General features: G+C 61.0%; 1 protein-coding gene across 1 annotated transcript in view; it reads right to left on the minus strand.

The window, feature by feature from the left end:
- The window catches only part of BMP8A (bone morphogenetic protein 8a), a 27,142-nt gene extending 7,589 nt beyond the window's left edge, over positions 1-19,553 (minus strand). Inside the window, exons 1-6 of the mRNA XM_036443797.2 lie at positions 18,892-19,553; positions 6,609-6,798; positions 6,102-6,250; positions 1,611-1,808; positions 820-899; positions 248-358 (exon numbers count right to left, since the gene is read on the minus strand). Coding sequence (XP_036299690.1) covers positions 248-358; positions 820-899; positions 1,611-1,808; positions 6,102-6,250; positions 6,609-6,798; positions 18,892-19,225 — 1,062 coding nt within the window. The 5' untranslated portion in view covers positions 19,226-19,553. The remainder of the gene's footprint in view (positions 1-247; positions 359-819; positions 900-1,610; positions 1,809-6,101; positions 6,251-6,608; positions 6,799-18,891) is intronic.
- Between the last annotated feature and the right edge of the window lie 1,092 nt (positions 19,554-20,645).

The following is a 20,645-nucleotide window of genomic DNA, read 5'->3' on the forward strand; positions in this document are numbered from 1 at the left end:
GAGTGTGAGTATGTGTGTGTGTGTGTGTGTGAGTGTGTGTGCACCAGCAGTGAGTCTGCAGACGCAGGCTGGCCACACAGGACCCGCTCCTGCACGGTGTGGGAGCTGAACGACACGTGCACTCGTGCACTCAGCCGAGGTTCCACGTGAGAACCTCCGAGACCGAGCAGGCGCCCCACCCCCTCCAGGCTGCCCGAGCCCCTCCTCAGCGCCCGCCCCGGGCCGGCCGCACAGGCTGGGCACTGACCAGGGACTGCACGATGGCGTGGTTGGTGGCGTTCATGCAGGAGTCCAGCGGGAAGGAGCACTCCCCCTCACAGTAATAGGCCGAGTAGCCTTGGGGGGCGATGACCCAGTCCTGGTGGGGATGGAAGAAGGTGAGTCCCACCACGTGGTCCCTCCCACTAGCACCTGTCACTCATCCTCCCTCCCTCAGCCTCAGAGACCTGTCACTCACCCTCAGCCCCCCCTGAGCAGTCCCCCCCCAACCCCCCAAGCCTGGCATCCACCCAAGACCCTCAGGGACAGGTCCTCCTGCTGCCCCGCCCCGCCTCCCGCAGCTGCTTCCTGCAGAGGCAGAGGCTCCGCAGCCTGGCCTCGGGGACCCTTTGTTCCCTGACATTTTGTGGCTCGGGAGGCAGGTTGTCTCCATTTTCAGTTTTTACCAAAAAGCACCTTTTCACCATAAAAGTATCACATTCTCCTTTCAGAACACATGGGAAACCCAGAAGAAAACAATACATGAAAAAACCCCAAGTGTACCCCTCGTGGAGCACACGTGGCCTTCGGCCGTCACGTAAGAGGGAGAGTGGGCCTTACCAGCCAGCCCAGGTCCTGGAAGCTGACGTAGAGCTCGTGCCGCCGGCACACCTGCCGCCCGTGGGAGCCGTGGGCGCCGTCTGCGGGGACAGAGGGAGGTCTCTCCGGGCCTCTGAGCCGCGGACGGGCTCCCGGGCGGGGTGCCCTCGGGCACGTTTGTGGGAAAGTGAATGATGGGAAACTAAGGCCCTGGGCCCCACAGCGCCCGTCCCTGCAGCTCTGCTGGTGTCGGGCCAACTCAGAGCCTGCGATGGCTCCCAGCGGCTCCAGAGGAAGCCCTGCCCGCCCGCCCGGCCTCCCGGTGTCAATAAGCAGCCAGGGGCCTTCTGACACTAGGGGGCCATCCCCTTCCCTCCTGAGACACCCCTGCCTCCCCCACCATCCTCCACACCCACACAGGTCCGGGGGCTCATGTGAAGGCCAAGCAGGGGGCTGACTCCCATGAAAGAAAGAGGCACACGGGCCGGGTGAGGCCCGTCCCTCTGATTCCCAGGGTCTCGCCTGGTGGGGAGACCTTCCCCCAAACAACTGTGCGTCCCGCAGGGAGCCAGGGAGGGAGCCGGGCACAGGGGGCGCTGCCCGGGGGAAGGGCACCTGGTTCTGACGGAGCTCAGGAGGCACAGAGGGGACTCCGGGGGCAGGGAGGCCTGATAGGCAGGGCATGGCCGTCCACAGGGGCCTGGGGCAGGGAGGGTGTCGGGAGGGGGCTGGAGGGGGGCCCCTCGTGAGGGCCAGAGGGCTCTGCGGCCACCCTGGGTCCTGGGCCACAGCCTCGGCCCGGCCGCACTCACCGAAGACGCCCGGGAGCCGGTGGGGCTGCGGCAGCTCGTTGGTCTTCTTCAGCAGCCGCCTCAGGGGCCGCACCGCCCGGGGCGCCCGGATGGGGCCGGGGCCGGGGCCCGCCCTGAAGAACGTGACCATGAACGGCTGTTTGGAGCGCGGGGCCCGGCGCCCCCGCAGCCCGGCCAGGCCCGGGTCCGCGCTGCGCCCTGCGACAGAGAGGAGGGTCAGCGAGGCCGGCTCCGAGCGGGCACAGCGGCGCTGCGGGGCCGGGGGCCGGGAGCGTGAGGGCTGCGGCCCGAGGGGCCCCTGCCTGGCTGCCCGCACCCGAAGGCCGATCCACACCCAGCCCCGGCCCCGCAGCGGGCTGAGGAGCCGGGAGGAGCCCGGGACCAGGGTGGGCATCAGTGACGGCAGAGCCACACGGCGGCCGCCCACCGCGGTCCGAGGACTCCTGGGCCCGAGACCCCCTTCCCGCCTCCTCCCACCTCCGGGACGTCCCGGGACCGAGGGCACCGCTGGTTGGCGCGGCTGCCAGGGCGAGGCCCTCCTGCTTCCTGCCGCCACCGCCACCGACAGGCAGGCTCAGCGGGCGGAGGAGGGACCAGAGGCCCAGAGCGGCCTCAGCCGGGCCGGGCCGATCCCGGAGCCACGCTCTGCCCACGGCCCGGGTCCTGCTGGGCAGGAAGGAGGCCGCGGACAGGGCCGTGCTGGGGCCTCCGCCTCCGAATGGCGGGTCCAGAAACACGGGTTTCACCACGGCCTCTGAGGCCGCTGAGAAAACGCTCCTCAGCCTGCCACGTCCGGCCACCAGGACCCCTCCGCCTGGCCGCCTCCTGGCCCCGCGACCTCGCAATGCTGTCGCCGTCGCAGCAATGAGACAATGTGGGGAGCTTCTGAGGAAAACGTCCCTCGTTCCCAGAATTCACTGAGAGACTAGCTTATCGCCAGGCGTGTAGGTTACTTCCTGGCTCTCGTTGTAAAGAAGAGAATGAGACAGAACCTCTTCACTTTCTTTTCCTGTGGAACGTGAGCAGGAGCGCGAGAACCAACTCGTTTTTGTTTCTCAAACACAGTGACCGCCCTTCCACTGCCGTGTGCGTTCCCCTCAGCGCTGCACCACGGACACACACGGACACGCACACCCATGTCCACACACACACACACATTTGCATATACAGTGTGCAGCACTCACATTACAGTGTGCAGATGCACACACGTAGGCATAGACACTTGTGCCGTCAGCAGGTCTAACATGAGCCTCCAGTAGACACACAGGCCAAGGACATGGCCGGCCCCTCCCACACTCCTGCTCAAAGGTCAGCTCTTAACCAGCTGAGCTTTAGACCTGTGTCCACGGGCCTTAGTGAACCGAACACCTAATGAATCCTAAGACCAACCTTTGACCTATGACATCACCGCCACAGAACAAGGTTCTGGGCCCATCAGAGGCTCCAGGCAGGACTGAACCTGCTAAGACAGGAGCTGACGCTGCTGGCGCTGTTGCTGGAAGGAGCCCAGGCAGAAGCATTTGGGAGTTTGGGTCACGGCGAGTCGCAGTCAGGAGGATGCAGGGGAACAGCGAGGACACAGGCCACATGAAAGCTCTGCGAGCAGAGGGGACAGGCCAGTGAGGCCAGGACAAGGCGGCCACGGAGCACGAGCAGATGGCGCCTGTTGTCAGGTGGCACCGGAGTGGAGCTCCACGGCCTGGCTGACTCAGGGGGCGCCCAGGGCCCAGCAGCCCTCCAGCCTGTGTGTGCCGCTGCCCAGTCCCTGTTCCCTGGACAGCCCTGGCCCTGGGCCCGGAGGACCTGCCCTGGGCTGTGCTCACTGTTTGCTTTTCTTTGTGCAGCTGTCTGTGAGGATCTCATTGGGGCGTCCTGGGTGCAGGGAGGACACAGATCAACTAGGCAGCGCCACGGAGGCCGCCCATCCCGGAGGCAGCCTGTGGGCACGGGGAGCCTGCCTGAGGGTCCTGGAGCAGCTGGTCCTGGTTCCATTCCACAGAAGCAGGAACTGAGGCCCAGTGAGCAGCACCCGCTCAAGGTCCCCAAGCTGCAACCAGCCAGGACAATCCTGCCACCCAGTACGCCCCGCAGAGGCCGGTCTGGGGCAGGGGGGCCGGACTAGGGGACTGACCCCCGTTTTTCAGACGGTCTAACCTGGGAGGCCTGGGAATGGCCCCGGCCCCCCTTCCGGAGCCCAGAGCTCCTCTCCCTCCACCCGAGCAGGCTCCCCGCCCGCCCCTGGCCGTCTTCCTGGTGGGCCCTCGGCTGCCCACTGACTGGCCCCTTTCCAGAAAGGCCGAGATGGGCGCTTAGGAGCCTCTGGGCCTCTAGACCTGACCTGTGAGGTGCGGGCAGGCACGCTGTCCCCTGTGCAGGTGAGGGGTGTGCGTGGCCATGCCTGGAGCTGTGGCCTCGCAGGACGGGAGACGCTGCTCCTCTGAGCAGATGGGCCCCAGGGGCCTCCAGCCTCATCCACCTCTGAGCCTGCCCCGTCAGAGCCGATGTCTGGGCAGCTCACCGGCCTATCCTGTCCTCTCATGCGCCTCCCCAGCTGTGCCAGGCCAAGCTCTCCCACCTCCATCCCAGGACCGTCCCTTCCTGGGGATGAGGCCCCTTCGAGGCCTCCCTGAAAGGCCTTCCTGGACCAGCTGGAGCTTCCTGCTCTCACCCAGGAGCTCATGTGGGCTGTGCGCCCCCTAGAGCCATGCGTAGGAAGTGCAAGCTCCGTGTGTGTGTGTGTGTGTGTGTGTGTGTGTGTGTGTGTGTGTGTGTTGGGGGGGGGCTTAAAGCCGCTGCCAGATTCCCCCTCCCCCTCCAAACACACACATACAAACTCACTTTTCTCCAAGTCTTTGAGACTGAGGACTCAGGATGAAATACCTCGAACCCCTCTTGGATTGCAAGAGAATATTAGCAAGAGGCCGGTTCAGGCTCCACAGCAGGAGGGAGGACAGAGTGTCTGCTAGGACACAGGAGCACTGTGAGTCCAGGTGAGAAAACCATCGGAGCCATCGGTTAGCTTTCCAGAACGCCTCCTGTCACAGCCACAGCCTTGGCATCACACGGGCGGGCTGTTTATGGAGGAAACCCCAGGGCACCTCTCCCTGTCAGCTCTCCACACCAGGTCCCGTCCCTCCGCGGTGGTCCTCCCTTCCTCCTGGAGCAGCCACTGAGCGACGAGGAGGAGGAGGCGGCGTGTGGGGAAGAGGAGGTGAGGCTACGGGAAACTACATTTAGCCACAAAATGAAAGGCCCAGCAGAAAAGTCAGAAGGGCCAAAGGAGAAAATCTTTCATTAGCATGTCTTCCCACCATGTACTGACACTTATGGTCATTTTTGTTTTAAAATTTTATTATTATTATCCTCACCCAAGGATGTGTTTTTATTGATTTTAGAGAGAGGAAGGGAGGGAGGGAGGTCAGGGTGCTCACTTTATGTAGACAATAAATAAAGCTCTTACTTTACAATAGTTGAGATGTACAAAAAATTGCAAAGGTACTTATACAGAGAATTCCCCTATACCCAGACGCAGTGTCCCCTGGGAAAAGATAAATTTCAATTACTATGGTGCATTTGCACAACTAATGAGCCAATATTGATACCTTCTTACCTAAACAGCATGTTTTACTCAGGTTTCACTTATTCAGCTTTCCCCAAGGTCCTTTTTCTCTCCAGGATCCCATCCGGATCCCACGGACACTGAGCCATGACAGCTCCTCCGGCACCTCGGGGCTGTGGCCATTCTCAGGCTGCCCTGGCTTTTGATGGCCTTGCCAGTCCAGGCATTCTGCAGGCTGCCCTTCAATACGGTTTGTCTGATGTTTTTCTCATGGTGACACTGGGGTTGTGTTTTGGGGAGAAGACCCCGGAGGAGAAGAGCCCTCCCCTGCCCTCATACCCAGGGGACACGAGAGCCCAATGAGTTTCCACAGGAGCCCTGATGGCCTGGCTGAGGTGGTGCAGGTCAGCTTTCCCAACGTCCAGTCACCTCCCCTCCTGACACACTGTCCTCAGGGAGGCCCGTCACCAGGGGCTGCCCACACTGAGGCGGGGAGTGATCACACCTCCCTGAGGGATCTCCTATGGAAAGCTAGATCAGACCCTGCCGTCCTCCACACTGTGACGTTCATGCAGCTCCCTAAGCACTGCCCCTCACGCTGGTTTCCCCAATGCGGAGCGCCCGCTGCTGCCTCTCGGCTCCTCTCCTTCCAGCCTCTCCTGGACCCTCTGCTCCCACCACGCGGCCCTGTAGTCACACCCGCGATCTGGGGCCTCCTTCGGGCCCCCTATGCCCACTGCCTGGGATGAAGGAGGCTCCGCCCTAAACCCCTGGTGGGTGAGAGAATGCCTGAAGGCTCCTCCCACGGTGAGAAAACGGCTCGGAGGGTAAGCATCCTGCGAGGTCACAGGGAGAAAGCTGCAGGGCTGGGCTGCAGCCCGGGCCCTCTGACCAGAGCCCGCGGAGAAGGGGCGCTGCCCGCCCGTCCTCACCGTCCTCTGTCTCCAGGTAGAGGCGCAGTCCCAGGTCCTTGCTGCGGTTCAGCAACCAGTGGTCACTGGCTGCTGTCACGTCCAGCACCAGCCAGCCCTCGTCCTCAGCTCGGAGCGTCTGAAGATCCAAAAAGAACAAGTCAGACTCCCTGTGGATACGAAAGAACAATTAACCGGAGCCGCACCGCTGCCTCCGAGTTCCTGTGCCCCTGGGGACCGCTCCTGGGCGCCGACCCTCCTGGCCCTGAGCTGGGTGCCTCACTGCCTCTCTCGCTGCATCTACCTAGGAAGGTGCGCCGCCCCCGGGGACAGATGGGGAAACTGAGGCTGGGAGCTCAGTGCCCCGTCCAAGGTCCCACAGCCAGGACGGCAGGGAGGGGTTGAAGCCAGGGGCCAGGGCCTTGGTCCAGGCATCCTTCCTCTCGGAGGGGGGCTCCCAGGAAGCCTGTCTGTCCCCCGGGGCTGGGCCGGACACACCCAGAGTGACGGGGGCAGGGGGACAGGCACCTGTTGGCCCGCTCTCTGACCACCTCGAACAGGCTGATGTGGAGGGTCCTGTTGAGCAGGTGGGCGCTGGGCAGCTTGTAGATCCGGAACTCGGCCGCCGTAAGCGCCTCCCCCGCCGGGATCTGGGTCAGGTCGAAGTGGAACTCCTTCCAGTGGGGCTCCGGGTGGCCCAGGGAGCGGTCGAGCTCCACTGCAAGACAAAGTGGCTGCTGGCTCCGGCTCTGGGCTCGGGCTCCCGGTGCAGGCCCGGGGGACCAGGGGCCGGGACAGCCTGGGAGAGGCATTCCCTCCCTGGGGAATGGGCCTGCCCCCGGCTCTGCCGCCAGTGCTGAGAGGCCCGGGGCCCTGCAGCGAGGTGCCCAGCACAGCACCTGATGCACTGGGGGGCCAACAAGGACAGCCCCGTTTCTGGCCCCCAGCCTCCAGCCAGCAGGGCCGGCCCAGCCCCCCTCTGTCTCTGGCCCTCAGATGAGGCAGAGAGGACAGGCCCCTCCTCCGGAGACGGACTTCAGACCCCAGGGGAAGAGGCGCGTGGCGGCGGGGACATGACTGAGTGCTCAGAGCCCCCGGGTGTGTGGACGGGACGTGGGACGTGAGTGCTCACAGCTGACAGTGGAGCCGGGCCTGGGGGGGGACAGTGAATTCACCCCGAGGTCACGGGACAAGGATGCTGCAGAGGAAGGGGCCTCTGTGAGCAAAGGCCTGGAGCGGAGAGCAGACGGCACAGACAGGGAGACAACAGCCATGGAACACAGCGGAGGGCGCAGGGGTGCAGGGTCCTCTTGGAACAAGGGGAAGGAGGAGGGGGCCAGAGGGAGCGATGGGGAGGAACAAGCAGCAAGGTGGGAGTGACAGCCCCTGGGGAGGCCCAGTCAGTGCCGGGGAGGCGGAGGTGGGATCTGAGCGGGCTTCCTGGAGGAGGTGCCATCTGAACTGGCCCCAGAGGCTGGGATGACATCTGGGCGGGTGGGGAGGTGGCAGGGAGGGCATTCCAGGCAGAGGGGACATCGAATGCACAGGCTGAGTGGGCCAGGGCCACTACAGATCAGAGGGGTGGGGTACGGGCTGAGGCTGGCGGGGGCCTGACTGCGGAGAGTTGGTGATCCGGCCTAGGAGCATGGCTGTGCCTCTGGCGGGTGGGGGCCCGGGCTCGGGGCAGCAGGCAGCAGGGTGTGGTGAGGAAGCTGTGCGTGGAGGGGGTGAAGCATGGGCTGGAGGGGCCCCAGGTGGCTCCGCTGTGGGGCCTGGTCCAACACTCCGGGCGAGAGGCCGCTTGTGCCGAACTGACCCCCCTCGCCCGGCGGCCGGAAACGCCCGGGACAGTGTATTTAGGGCCGTCTCACTTTAGCCTCTGGTCGCTTTCAAACACTGCAAATCTGTGTTTCCGGAAAGCAGGGGCGGGAGCCGCCCAGCACCTTCCCCCAAACCCAACACCGAGATTTTAATTACATGTCTGCGAGTCTCTTTAAAAAGCCTCTCTGGCTACTGGGCCCCGTGACCACAGTCACCGCTGGTGGCAGAGGCGGATGTGGGAGCACGTCCTGTCCTCTGGTGGGAGCCTGGTCCGGTGGTGGCCGGGCAAACAGCTGTGCTGGGCGGGCCAGCAGGCACACGTTTGGGCAGGAGATGAGTGTTCCATTCCCGGACGGGAGGAGAGGAGAGTGTCCGTGGTCAGGCAGGAAGCGGGACAGGCAGCAAGTGCCCACGGGAGCCAGGCAGGTCAGAGACACCGGTGGCCCCGGGTCCTCCCGCACAGGCCGGGCGTGGAGGGCAGGGGCCTCCGCAGACACATGCATATGCTCGACTCTGGTGACGATTCCCGCGACTCAGGGACCACACGCCCATGTCCAGGCCCGCGGGATGGGAGAGGCCCAGGCTGCTGGCCGTCACAGGGGGCGGCACAGAGAGTGAAGGCTGTCGTTCCTTCACACCCTCCACCGGACCCTCTCCGAGCATCGCATGAGCGTCTGTCCCCAGGCCGGGGACTGACGGGTGGGCCGCTGGGACGCTGTCTGCAGGCCTGAGGCTGCTTTCCATGTTGGACCCGGGGACTGGGGGAGCCAGCCGCAAACCTGCCAGCCCCACATGGGCACCCAGCCAGGCGGCCTCCCTGCCCTGCTGGGTCAGGAGCACCTTGTTCACCTGACGGGGGAACGGACCCCCCTCCCGAACGTCCGGCCTGAGTTTTGATGAACCACCAGGAGCTCCAGCACAGAAAACTGCCCCCTGGCTGCTCCCGGCAAACCTTGGAAGATGATGAACTTGTAGGAAAAGAATGCTTTTCATCAGAAACAGATAAAGCTTTCTGGGATCTAGCATTACATCAGACATTACTGTAACTGGCCAAGGGGCGTGCCCCGCCTCTTTGCTGGAACTCTGTGGACAAAGAGTGTTTCTGAGGTTGCTTCTCTGGGTTGGGGAAGATACTTCTCCTCAAAAGCTGAGTGAAGAGCCGTGTCTGATGGGACCTGGAGCTTCCCCTGCGGTGGTTCCTGGGAGGCTGGGAAGTGTAGATGTCTGGCCTGCAGCTGGCACTTCTGGTCCCAGTCCTTTCCCTGCGTGGGCTCCTATTTAGTCCCTGGTCGTCGGTGACTGGGGATCCGAGGAGCTCTGCATGCAGGTCTGCGAAGGGCGTGGCAAAGGCAGGGATGGTGAGATGGAGCCATGGCTCTTCCGCTGGCGCCAGGGACAGGTGCTGGCCTGCAATTTCTGAACTTCATTCGTGTATCAAAGGGACAACATCCTGCCAGCACCATCAGGAGCTTCACGTGTGAGACTCAAGAGCCATGGGGGAGAAAACGGAGCCATTCACTTTGCGTTTCTGAATAAAAGTATGGACGAGAGGTTATAGAACTCCGAACGTATCCATTCAGCTCAAAGGCATGTGGATGGCTGCCAGGAGCCTCCGTTTCACCGGGCCGGCCTTTGTCAGGCACCTGATCGCCAGGGCCTCAGAATCCACATCAGAAAAATGTCCATTTGTCACATGAGATTGCAAAAAGCCATGTTTGCTGCTATCGCCAGCACTCAGTGATGGTCCAGCAAGTACCTGTCACATGTTATTCAAGGGTGTTCCCTTCCCAGGACCTCCTCATGCGCGGCCCCCACCTCCCCACCGCCAGGGTCCGGAGTCTCCCAAAGACGCCCAGCTCAGGGCGGTGCCCCTCACAATGCCCAGGGCCATCACCCCCATTCTGGCTCGGGCACAAAGCAGAAACGGACCTTTCTTCATGAAAGCGCTGAAGATTCCTTACCATCCAGCTCAAAGGACAGAGCTCACCGCACGCTCTCTGCTCCCACGCTTCCACACGGAGGGGGAACCCAGACGTTCTCACCGTGTGGGCTCCTTCCACGTCAGGGGACCGCCCCTTCCCCGCCTGGTTGGACTTGGCCTGTGGCTGCTCCCCAACCTGCTGCTATTGGTTGATGATCCTCAGAGGAATTTCTGGGAAAAGCCAAGGTCTGTACAACGTGACTTCTCGGGCTTTCCCGGTATAAAATTTTGCTGCTGGTTGTGGGGTTGGGAAGTTCATTTCAGGTCCCCTGGCAGGTTCAGACGGGCTGGGCAGGGGGCAGGGGGCGCTCCCTGCTTGGCCTCTGCTCTGGATCCCGGACCTCTGAGGTATGTCCTGCCAGGAGTCCTCTCTTCGAGGTGGCGCGGGTGGGGGATGGGAACCACTGGCGTCTGGAGCAAGGTTTCTGGGTAGTAAATTACTTCTCCCATCTGCAAAATCTGGGGGGCACATAATTCCCTTCTTCTTTTTTTAGAATATATTTCATTGATTTTTTTACAGAGAGGAAGAGAGAGAGAGAGTTAGAAACATCGATGACAGAGAATCATGGAACAGGTGCCTCTTGCACACCCCCTACTGGGAATGTGCCCACAACCAAGGTACATGCCCTTGACCGGAATCGAACCTGGGACTTTTCAGTCTGCAGGTCAATGCTCTACCACTGAGCCAAACCGGCTTTGGCCATAATTCCCTTCTGGGCATGTGACAGACGACTTCTGATTATGCCACCTTCTCCTGCACTGGAGGCTTTCTGAGAGCACTTGGTCTTTCCTGGTCACATCCAGGATATTCATTTACTCATTCATCCATTCACTCATTCATTTGACACATTTGAAAGCAGTGCTTACTGCAGGCAAGCCGTTAGGCCTGGGGAAACCGCAGACAAGCTGGACCAGCCTGCCACCAGCGAGTGCGCAGTGCGGGAAGTCAGGTAGCAAACAAGAAGTAAACAGACATGGTCACTGTATGTGATGAGCGCTGTCAAGGATACAGTGGGGACAGTACGGAGTGGGGGTGTGGGGCTCACTGTCTGTTGTAACAGTTTTAGATTATTTAGATTCAGAGAAAAGTTGTTGGAAGAATAGTACACACACTTCCTACATGCACTTTGCCCAGTTTTCCCTGATGATAACAGCTTACATAAGCAAACCATAGTGTAACTATTAAAACAGGAAATTGATATTGGTACAATACCATTAACTAAATATTGACTTTCCTTGCATTTTACCAGTTTTCCCACTAATGTGCTTTTTCTATTCCAGGATCCAATATAGGATGCCACATCGCATTTAGTTGTTTTGTCCTTTGTCACAATCGCTTGTCTTTCCTTGTCTTCCATGACCTTGACCCTTCAGAGGAGCACTGGTCAGTTACTTTGTTGCATGTCCCTCCGTGTGAGTCTATCTGATGCTTTCTTATTAGATACGGTTGAAATGATGGATTTTGGAGAAGAATGCCACAGAAGTGATGTCTCCTTCCAAGCACATCAAATTGTGGAACAAAGTAAACAATATATTAATGTGGTTAGGACTGAGTTATTCAGCCCAAAAGAAATAGAAATACAAAACTGAAGATGTCAGTAAAACCATCCTAGCAGGTTTGGCTCAGGGGATAGAGCGCCCGCCTATGGACTGAAGAGTCCCTGGTTTGATTCCGGTCAAGAGCACCTGCCCGGGGTTGCAGGCTAGCTCGATCCCCAGGAGGGGGCATGGAGGAGGGAGCCGGTCAATTATTCTTGATTTTCATCATTAATGTTTATATCTCTCTCTCCCTCTCCCTTCCTCTCTGAAATCAATAAAACTATATTTTAAAAAATAAATAACTGAAACCTAAAAGCCTACATTTGAATGGGAAATACGAGTTTGAGGTCATGATTTTTTCCTCGTAGGAAACACATATTCCCTAGCTTTGCTACTGAAAAGGCTCAGAAGCGATGGCCAAGCCGGGGCAGTGGCGCCTCCTGCCCAGAGAGCCGCCTCAGGGACCCGCTTTACCACTTTGGGAGAGTCGCCCGTTTCCCACCCAGGGCAGGACATGCATGCACAGAGCCTGGAACATCTCGAACCAGGAAGCAAGAAGCGCTCCGAGACTCCTAGGAGGTAAAAGCACTCAGACGGCAGCTTGACGAGGCTCAGTATGGTCAAAAAGGGCAACTTGAGTATCGAAGAGAACAGCACCGCAGCATGTGACTGTCTGTCTGTTCACGTCGCCCTCATCAGCAAGCACTTTGCTTTGGAACCGATTTCTCGTCCTCGGCTCTGCTGACCTTTCGGGCCACATCCCTGCTGTGGGCTGCCCTGAGTGCGGGGAGGTTAGCAGCATCCCCAGTGTCTGCCCACAGGTGCCTTCTCCTCCCGGATCCTGACAAGCAAAAACGTTCTGGGCAGTGACAAACGTCTGGGAGCTGAGAACCTCTGCTAGGACTCAGTTCATCATCCTGAATCCTGGGAAACGAGGGGGAAATAGTCCAGCGTGGAGGAGGAAAGTCATATGAAGAGGTGGAAGAGGCCCTCAGTTGGTGAACATCATCCCATCCACCACAAAGGCCCACTTGTTAAACCCTGTCTTCCAGGGGCCAGGAGATCCAGGCCCCTTCCCCACAAAGGCTCCTGGTCCCCAGGACAGTGGCTGGGGCCCAGCTCCCCAGCTGTGGGCGAGGGCACTGCTGCTGGTCTGGGAGAGGCTTCCTGTCCTGGTGTCTCCATAGAGGCCACACACGGGTCTCACTTTCCTGTGGGACTTGCCGGCCCCGAGACAGAGGGCAGGCCCCCCTCCCCCCCGGGGTCCCGGAGGCGGACAGGCTGGGCCTGTCTGGCTGGTCCTATCGGTAATGGAGGCCGACGGGCCCACTTCAGACCTAAAACAGACCCGGTCCCCACAGCCGGTGCAGGCCCACGGGGGAGCCGAGGAATTGATCACCGATCGATTCTGCACCCCGAAGGGCTTTCCCCTCCAGAAATCTCAGCGCTGCCGAGAGGAGGCCCAGGTCTCAGGCTGCAGTATTTTTAGTCAGTTCTCATTACGGACTCTTTTCGGAGCTCTTTCCATAAACGGCTCTGCACACATAATTACCCTCCGGCCTCAGCCGGCTTCAGACCCCAAATTAAAGGGGACACCGCACACTCCGCCACATCAGGCCTGCCAAGGCCAAGAATAGCCCCAAGGAGGTGGGAGCCAGGGGTGCGAGCCCTCCGGGGCAGGCCGGGAAAGCACGGAACTGTGGGCGTTTTCCGGAAAGACGCGGTCTCGGGGACACATCCTCTCTCCCGTGGGGACGTGTCCCCTGAGGAGGTGGCCGCCTGAGCCCCCACTCTGCGCTTACCCCCGGAGCAGCCCCGTCGGGAGGCAGGGGCTGGGCACATTCTGTGGTCGGAGCTGCACAAGCCTTCAGGGCAGGCCTGCACCGATGGGGAAACTGAGGCCCAGAGGGGCAGAGACTCGCCAGGTGTCTCATGTCAGGGGAGGGTCCTTCACGTGGACTCTCAGACTCGAGCTGACGTAAAAGGAGTGGCCTGGGGTTCCTTTGGGCAGCAACACTGGGACCGGGTCACCTGTCTTCAAGGTTCTTCCGCCAACAGGTGCCCTGAGATGCCTGCGGCAGCCGCCCCCCTCCAAGCAGGACCCTCAGGGACTCAGGGTCCCAGGGGAGGACCCAGGACACGCTGACCCACTGTCAGTGTCTGAAAAGGCAGAGAGGGCTGGCCCTGCTCTCCCCACCGGCCAGGCCAGGCTCCTTCACCGGGTCCCGCCCTGCCTCCCGCTGAATTCCTCTCCTCCAACTTGGCCCACAGAGACGGGCATGGCAGAGGGGCAGGAGGGAACAGGAAGAGTCAGATGGTCCCTGCTCTCAGTGGTTCATGGTCTCTGGGGGAGGAGGATAAAGAGGGCAGACACACCCCTGAATCTACAGGCAGAAAGTGACCAACAACCAGGAAGGAGCCTGGCTCTTTGGGAGGAGTGGGGGGTGGGGAGTCAGATTTATGGAAACCCCTGCCTGCCCCCTTTAAAAACAGACATGGAGGTGAGTGTAGTCTCTGCAGAGGGTATAACACGAGCAAAGGCACTGAAGTAGGGGGTAATGTATGAACCAGCTCCCATCTATGAAGTTCAGACCATGAGATGGGCCTCCAGCCGGCCTCACTGCACGTTTCGCTCAGTCCTACTCAACCCGGGAAGGTAGCCTCCTGCACATTAAAGGTGTCTTAAGAGGGAGGAAGGGAGGGTGGGAGACTCTAAAAGGAACCTGTGTAAAGTCTCATGGCTCCCAGGTGGCAGAGTTGGGGTGAGCACCCCAGTTTGATGTAGCCATGGAGAGATGAGTCCAAGAATGCTCAGAGCAGCTTTATTCATACCCTATAGATATATTGTAACTTCGTGGATAAACCTCAACAATATTATGTTGAGTGAAAAACCACACACAAGCCCTGACTATTTGGTTCAGTGGATAGAGAGCCGGGCTGCAGATTGAAAGGTCCCAGGTTTGATTCTGGTTGGGGCATGTACCTTGGTTGCGGGCACATTCCCAGTGTGGGGTGTGCGGGAGGCAGCTGATCGATGTTTCTCTCTCATCGATGTTTCTAGCTCTCTATCCCTCTCCCTTCCTCTCTATAAAAAAATCAATACAATATTAAAAAATATATTAAAAGAAAAAAATAACCACACACAAGACTAGGCACCATATGCTTCCGTTCACATGAACTTCAAAGAATAGGCCAAATGAACGTGGTGACGGAAATGACAAAGTGGCTGCCTGAGGGGACTGGCTGTTAGGACTCCCAGGGGCACTCATGTCATATGTGCCTGTGTGGTCTGAATCCTGTATAATGAGCATGTGTTTTTTTGTAAGCTCCCAAACAATAGACACTTTAAAAACAGGATTCTCAGTTTACAACACACACAGTCCAGTCCAGAGGCCCTTACTGGACCTAATGATGGGTCAGGCCTCGGGATGGGGGGAGAGGCAGCTTCTATGTAGGGGAAGAGCAGAGGATGTACAGGCAGGGAGACCACCTGCTGTGTGGCCTTGGGAAAATCAAGGACCGTATCTGAGCCTTATTCTTCTCCTTCACAAACATATGACAGTATCTATGAGAGGGCAGTGAAGGAACAGATGTGGAGGTCTGGGCTGAGGTCATGCCTGGGTGTCATCTCACATGATCCCGGATCAGTCCCTTACGGTGGGTACCGTGAGCATCTCCGTTTTATAGAAGAGGAAACTGAGGCTCTGAGAGGTGGACTGGAAAGTCCAGGTCATACTAAGAGTAGGCAGCATGCAAATTCAGTCTGGGTCCCAGGTCAGAACCCTGAGCCCAGTCCTGTCTACTCCCCCCTGCCCACCCCGACCTGTGTCCAGATGGGGGTGTCACTGTCTAGACTTGACGGTCGCCTCTGTGGCTCCTGTGTTTGTCATTTGTCTTTCCCACTACAAGGACAGGTCCACCGGGCAGGGGCTTTGCTTTGCTCACTGCCATGTCTCAGCAACTACAACTGTGCCTGGCATAGAGCAGGTGCCACATGACCATTTGCTCAGTGAATTGGTGGAAAAAATGAAAGCATTCCCTAGTGAAGAACCAAAGAAAGTGGCCTGGGGCTCATGGAGGTAAAGAGGCAGCCCTTCAAGGTCACAGGGCTGAACAGGGCCTGGGCCAGATCGCTCACTCCCAGCAAGCCCGGCCTCTCCCAAATACAACAGCCCGGGTTTGTCCACACCGCTGTCCTCTGTCAGCGGAGACACAGGAAGAAATCGGTCTGGTGCAGGGAAGGGTCAGGACAAAAGGGAAGATGCTCCAGTGATTTCTGGAGGACTTTTGCCTGCAGTGCCATTCATGCCTCAGTTTCTCAATCTGGAAGAGGAACACCTGTCACCACACTGACATGAGTTGGAGGATTCAGGAGCAGAATTGGTTCTTCCTGCCTCTTGGCTCCTCAGGAGGGGCTGGGTCGACCTGAGATGGCTGAGGTGCAGAAGGAATGGGGTCGTGTTATTAGAAGGTACCACCCACAGAGCCTCAGGGTCAGAGCTGGGAGGCCCCTCGTTTTCCTGACACCATCACTATAGACCAGACGGGAGCCCAGAGGCCCTGAGAAGAGAAGGACCTGACCAGGAGGTGGAGGAATCCATGGCAGCTCCGACTGGACAAGGTGTTGCCTTCTCTCTGCTCGCTGAGCCCAGGTGACAGGAGACAGGCTCTGTTTTCCCACGTAGGTATCCATTTGTACCCATTACTGTTTCCTGGCCATGGGAAGCCAAGATTCTACATGGATGAGATTGACAGACAGGCCAGGTAGGGCCGCCAGTTCTGACCACAGCCCTGGCCTCCGAACATGAGCACAGTCATCATGACACGGGCTCCGGAAGTATCTGCTCGGACACAGGCCTGGACCATGTGCTGGAGGCCCGTGAGAAGTCCATGGCCACTGGGTCCCACTAACTGCCACTGCTGGTCGGGAACCTGGCCGGCACCAGGCCTAGCTTCTCAGGAGCCAGATGAGGCCGATAGGAGAGGTGGAGCAGGAGGCAGCAGGTGTGGGAGCCGGAGCGTGGGAGCTGACAGCACAGCGTCTCTGCTATTAGACTCCGTGTGGCTCAGGAGCCTGGGGCCTGGGCCTCCAAACAAGAAAAGAGTCCTGCGAGGTGTCTAAAACCCACATCAGTCTAGGTAATTACCAGTTACAGCCACTCTCACTGAGAGTTCTGCTAGTGCAATTAGTGTGTCAGTATAAAGAGGTCCCTCTGTCAGCTGGCTGGGCCCGCCCACAGCTGGGCTTCCACGGAACAAGGACCAGCTTGTTGCTCCCACAGGCCTGAGATCTTATGGGACACAGAGATGGTGGAGGAAGAAGCTGCGGTTGATGACATGGACATGCTGTGTGGCCTGGGCTGGCCATTCAACCTCTCTGAGCCCATGAAACGAGGCTGGTAAAACAGCTTCGCATGGAGCTGCATGGGTGAAACAAGGAGTTCTAGAGCTATGGATGTTCAAATGCTGGTTTTCATTCTAAAAATTAGTGGAAACGCCTTTGTCTGGCTTTTAAAATCTGTTTCTGGGTTTCACGTGTGTATAACACACCTGGGGACGTTCCTGTCACATCTGACCCAGGGCTGGGCAGTAGCTGGGAGGGACCTGAGTCAGCGGCGAGGCCCAGGTTCACCCTCAAAGAAGGGGCTGACTTTCTGCTCCTCCCAAGTATCAACCAGTCACACCACAACTCCGGGGATGCACTGGTCACTAGGGCCCTGTACAAGGAGGGGCCTGAGGCTCAGAGAGGGGCGGCAGTGGCCTAAGATCACACAGCAGAGTCAGGAGGGAGCCAGGTCTTCCTGAGCTCAGGGCCCTGCTTGATTCACAGCAGCAGCTCCCATTAGGGCTGTGCACGCCTTGGCCCAGGGGATGCCGGCTGAAGCAGCACATGGGCTGGGCGGTGACTCACTCTGGAAGATGGCTCCCTGGGGGGCATTTTCCCGGTGACTCCATCCACAGCTCATCTTGGTCCCGAGCCCTGGGTCAGCTTGTCCCAAGTACAGAGCTCCAGCCTCAGTTCCACACACTCCCTGTCCCTAGTCCCCACCCTGCCCTCTAACCAGGAAGGCAGCATCCAGAGCCAGTGACCCAAGCCCTGTGCCTGGCCCTGGGCTCTCTGCAGAAGCGAACAGCGGCCTCCGACTGCTCACTGCCCCACCTCAGCCCACCGCCAGCCCTCCCTGGCTGACCCTCTTCCTGCCCCACTGCAGGAAGCAAATGGCTGAGGACCTCACAATTCCTGCTGCTGCTCCATCCCCTGGGTTCCTCTGCCTGGACCACTCTGAAAGCTCCCTCCACCCTGAGAGCCTGGTGCCCCGACAGCAGAAATGCCCTTAAGGACCAGTAGTCCCAACCTGGGCCTGCCTGGCTGGGCACGGAGAGGCCCTGGTGTCCTGGGCGTGACAATGCCTCTCCCAGCCTCACTGTCCTCCTCTGGGACGAATATCCTGGCTGTTCCCTGGGCTCTTGGGAGGACTGGGTGAGGCTGTAGGTGGGGGGAGGCTGGTGGCCTTGGCAAAGGTCCTCCACCTGCTCCCAGCCCCTCAGCTCTCCCACCTCGAGCTGAGCTATAGTTCTTGGGCCCCCAGGTCCAGTCTGGTGTCTTTCTGAGCCCAGGCCCCTGCCCATCACTGGCCACAGACAGGAGGCAGAGGGGACAGGGGACAGATAGCCATGACTGCACATTAAGGAGAGTTTAAAATGGAGAAGGATATTTCTGAGAACTTTAAGGGTAAATGGCTCCAGATCTGGCTGCAGAGAGGAAAGCCGGGCTTTGCCTGGGAGAACAATGAGGGTCCACGCTGCCCACCGGGCCACTCCACAGGCCTGGACACTCGCTGCCTGTGAAGCCGTGTCCCAGGCTCCGGGCGTGGTGACGGGACCACAGACGCCCCCCTGAGCTGAGTCCAGGCCTTCCCACCGGACTGACCGCCACAGCGCCGCCTACAGGCTGCCGGGCGGCCGCTGTGGACCCAGGACCCGGGCTCTCCTCTCCCCGTCATCTTGGTGCTGTGACGGGCGTTCTGCCGTGAACTTTGTCCCTCTCCCCGGCTGCCCTATCTCAGCGACAGCATCACCGCTGTTTACTCATCGTCTCCGGGACCAGCCTGTCTTCCTGGCACTGCCCAGTGCACCTGCCGCCCCGGGATTCCGCCTCTGGGTGTGTTTGGCGGCGGTGACGGTACTTGCCCCGGGACTCCAATTCCTGCGTCCGCCCCGACGGCCCACGGCTCACCGGCCCGCCCCTCAGACCCGGCCCCGCGGACCCGGGGCTCCCGCTCCCCGCCGGGCACCGCTGTCCCCCTCACGGCCCCCCGGTCCCCGCCGGGCACCGCTGTCCAGGCTGGGCGCCGTCCCCGCCGCCGTGCTCCCGCCGAGGGGCCGCCCGGGGCGGACCGGCTCCCGCCCCGCACGCGCCGCCTCCGGAGCCCCGGCCCCGGGGTCCCGCCGCCCCGGAGCCGCACTCACCCACGTTGACGAAGCTCATGACCAGGTCGGCGCGGCCCAGGCGCCGCTCGCGGGGGCCGCCGTCCTCGTCGTCGTCGCCGGCCATGGCGTGGTAGAGGTCCAGCATGAAGAGCGGCGCGGACGCGGGCAGCCGGGCGGCGGCGGGCGGCGCGCGGGGCCGGGGGCGACCGGGCAGCCCGAGCACCGCCAGGATCTCGCGCTGTAGGTCGCGGCGCTCGCGCGGGCCCAGGCGGCGGGGCGGGCCGCCGGGCGGGGGGCGCGGGCCGGGGCCGCCGCCGCTCAGCGCGCACAGCGCCAGCCCCAGCAGCCACAGCGGCCCGGGGCGCGCGGCCATGGCGGGCGGGGCGCCGCGCTCACCCGACGGGCATCCGCTGCGCCGCGGCCCGGGCGGAGGCTCCCCCGACGGCGCGCGGCGGCCGCGCTGGGGGTCGCGGGACGGACGGGCGGGAGTTGCCCGCGGCGGCAGCGCGGTCCCCGGAGAACCCGCGCGGCACCTGTCGCGGCGCTGGGCCGGCGGCGTGGACGCCAACACCGAGTCAGAAGCTCCTCGGGGACCGCGGGCCGCGGCCACTGTGTCTGCGCCGCCGCCGCGCAGTCCGGGCGCTCGGGGCGGTGCGGGCCCGCGAGCTCCCTCAGCACAACCCGCGGGCTCTGCCGGGCGCCCGTCGGCGGCCAGGTCCGGCGTCCGGCTTTCGGGTCCCGCCCAGGGCCTCGCCCCCTCCGGGACTGACCAATGGGGCGCGGTGAGGGGCGGGGCCAAGGCCGGGAACCCACCTACCCGGTGAGAGCCGGGCGCTGTCATTGCCCTTGTGGGCGGTGCGCCCGGGAGGTGCGACCTGGTGGGCGGTGGGCAGATCCGACCGGGGCACGAGGTCCAGCTGTCGGGTCGTCAGGGTCGTCCCAGGCGCCCTCGCAGCCGCTGGCTGCGCCATCGGGCGGTTCGGGGCCGCTGTCCGAGGGCTTAGGGTAGCGGCCGGGTCCGGAGAAACCAAGAACCTGCTCTCCCGCGGGGCGTGTCCTTGAGCGCCCCCGCCAGGTGGAACCCTGAGTCTAGGTCTGGCCAGAGGATGGCTCGGCAGCCCCGCCTCTGTGCGCTGTGCAACCCCAGAACCCGAAATGAGGCCTCATTGCCGTCTGGAAGGGCTCCGTGGGTGCCTGGGCTCTTAGGAGCCTCCCTCCACCTACAGTCTCACCCAGTCCTTCTAAGAGCCAGGCCCGGAGAATGGGTGCCTTCTTCCGCCAGCACAGCTGAGCCCAGGATCCCCGCCTCCGCAGCTCCTGGCCGGCCTCCCAGCGCCTTCCCTGCAGTCCTTTTGGGTGCGTCGTCGTTTAGAGCTTCTCCTTCCTGGAAGCATGCTCTATCGCTGCTGCAGGGACCCCCACCCTCCTGACTCCTGCCAGCGCTGCAGGCCGCCCCCTTGCCCGTCCTGTCTTCCACCTATTTATGAGTCCAATCTCCTGGGCTGTGCCTGGTGCACCCGCCTCCAGCCCTGCCAAGGAGCTCCGGGACCCCTCCCCAGGCCTGGGAACCGCCTTGGCACCATCTTAATTGTCAAGGCCCTCAGTGGCTTGCAAGAGGAGGCTCCTCAGGGAAACTCCAGGATCGACTTGTGTGGAGAGAAAGGAGTCACATACTAAACCTGACAGTCAGGGGAGGCCCGCATGCGAGCCTTCAAACTGAGACTGAAAGTAACCACATAGGATGGTCTGAACATAAAAATTCCCAAGAGTTGGTGATGGCTTGTAGTCACATC

Source organism: Pipistrellus kuhlii, unplaced genomic scaffold (assembly GCF_014108245.1).
Source record: "Pipistrellus kuhlii isolate mPipKuh1 unplaced genomic scaffold, mPipKuh1.p scaffold_m20_p_2, whole genome shotgun sequence".
In the NCBI taxonomy this organism is placed as follows: domain Eukaryota; kingdom Metazoa; phylum Chordata; class Mammalia; order Chiroptera; family Vespertilionidae; genus Pipistrellus; species Pipistrellus kuhlii.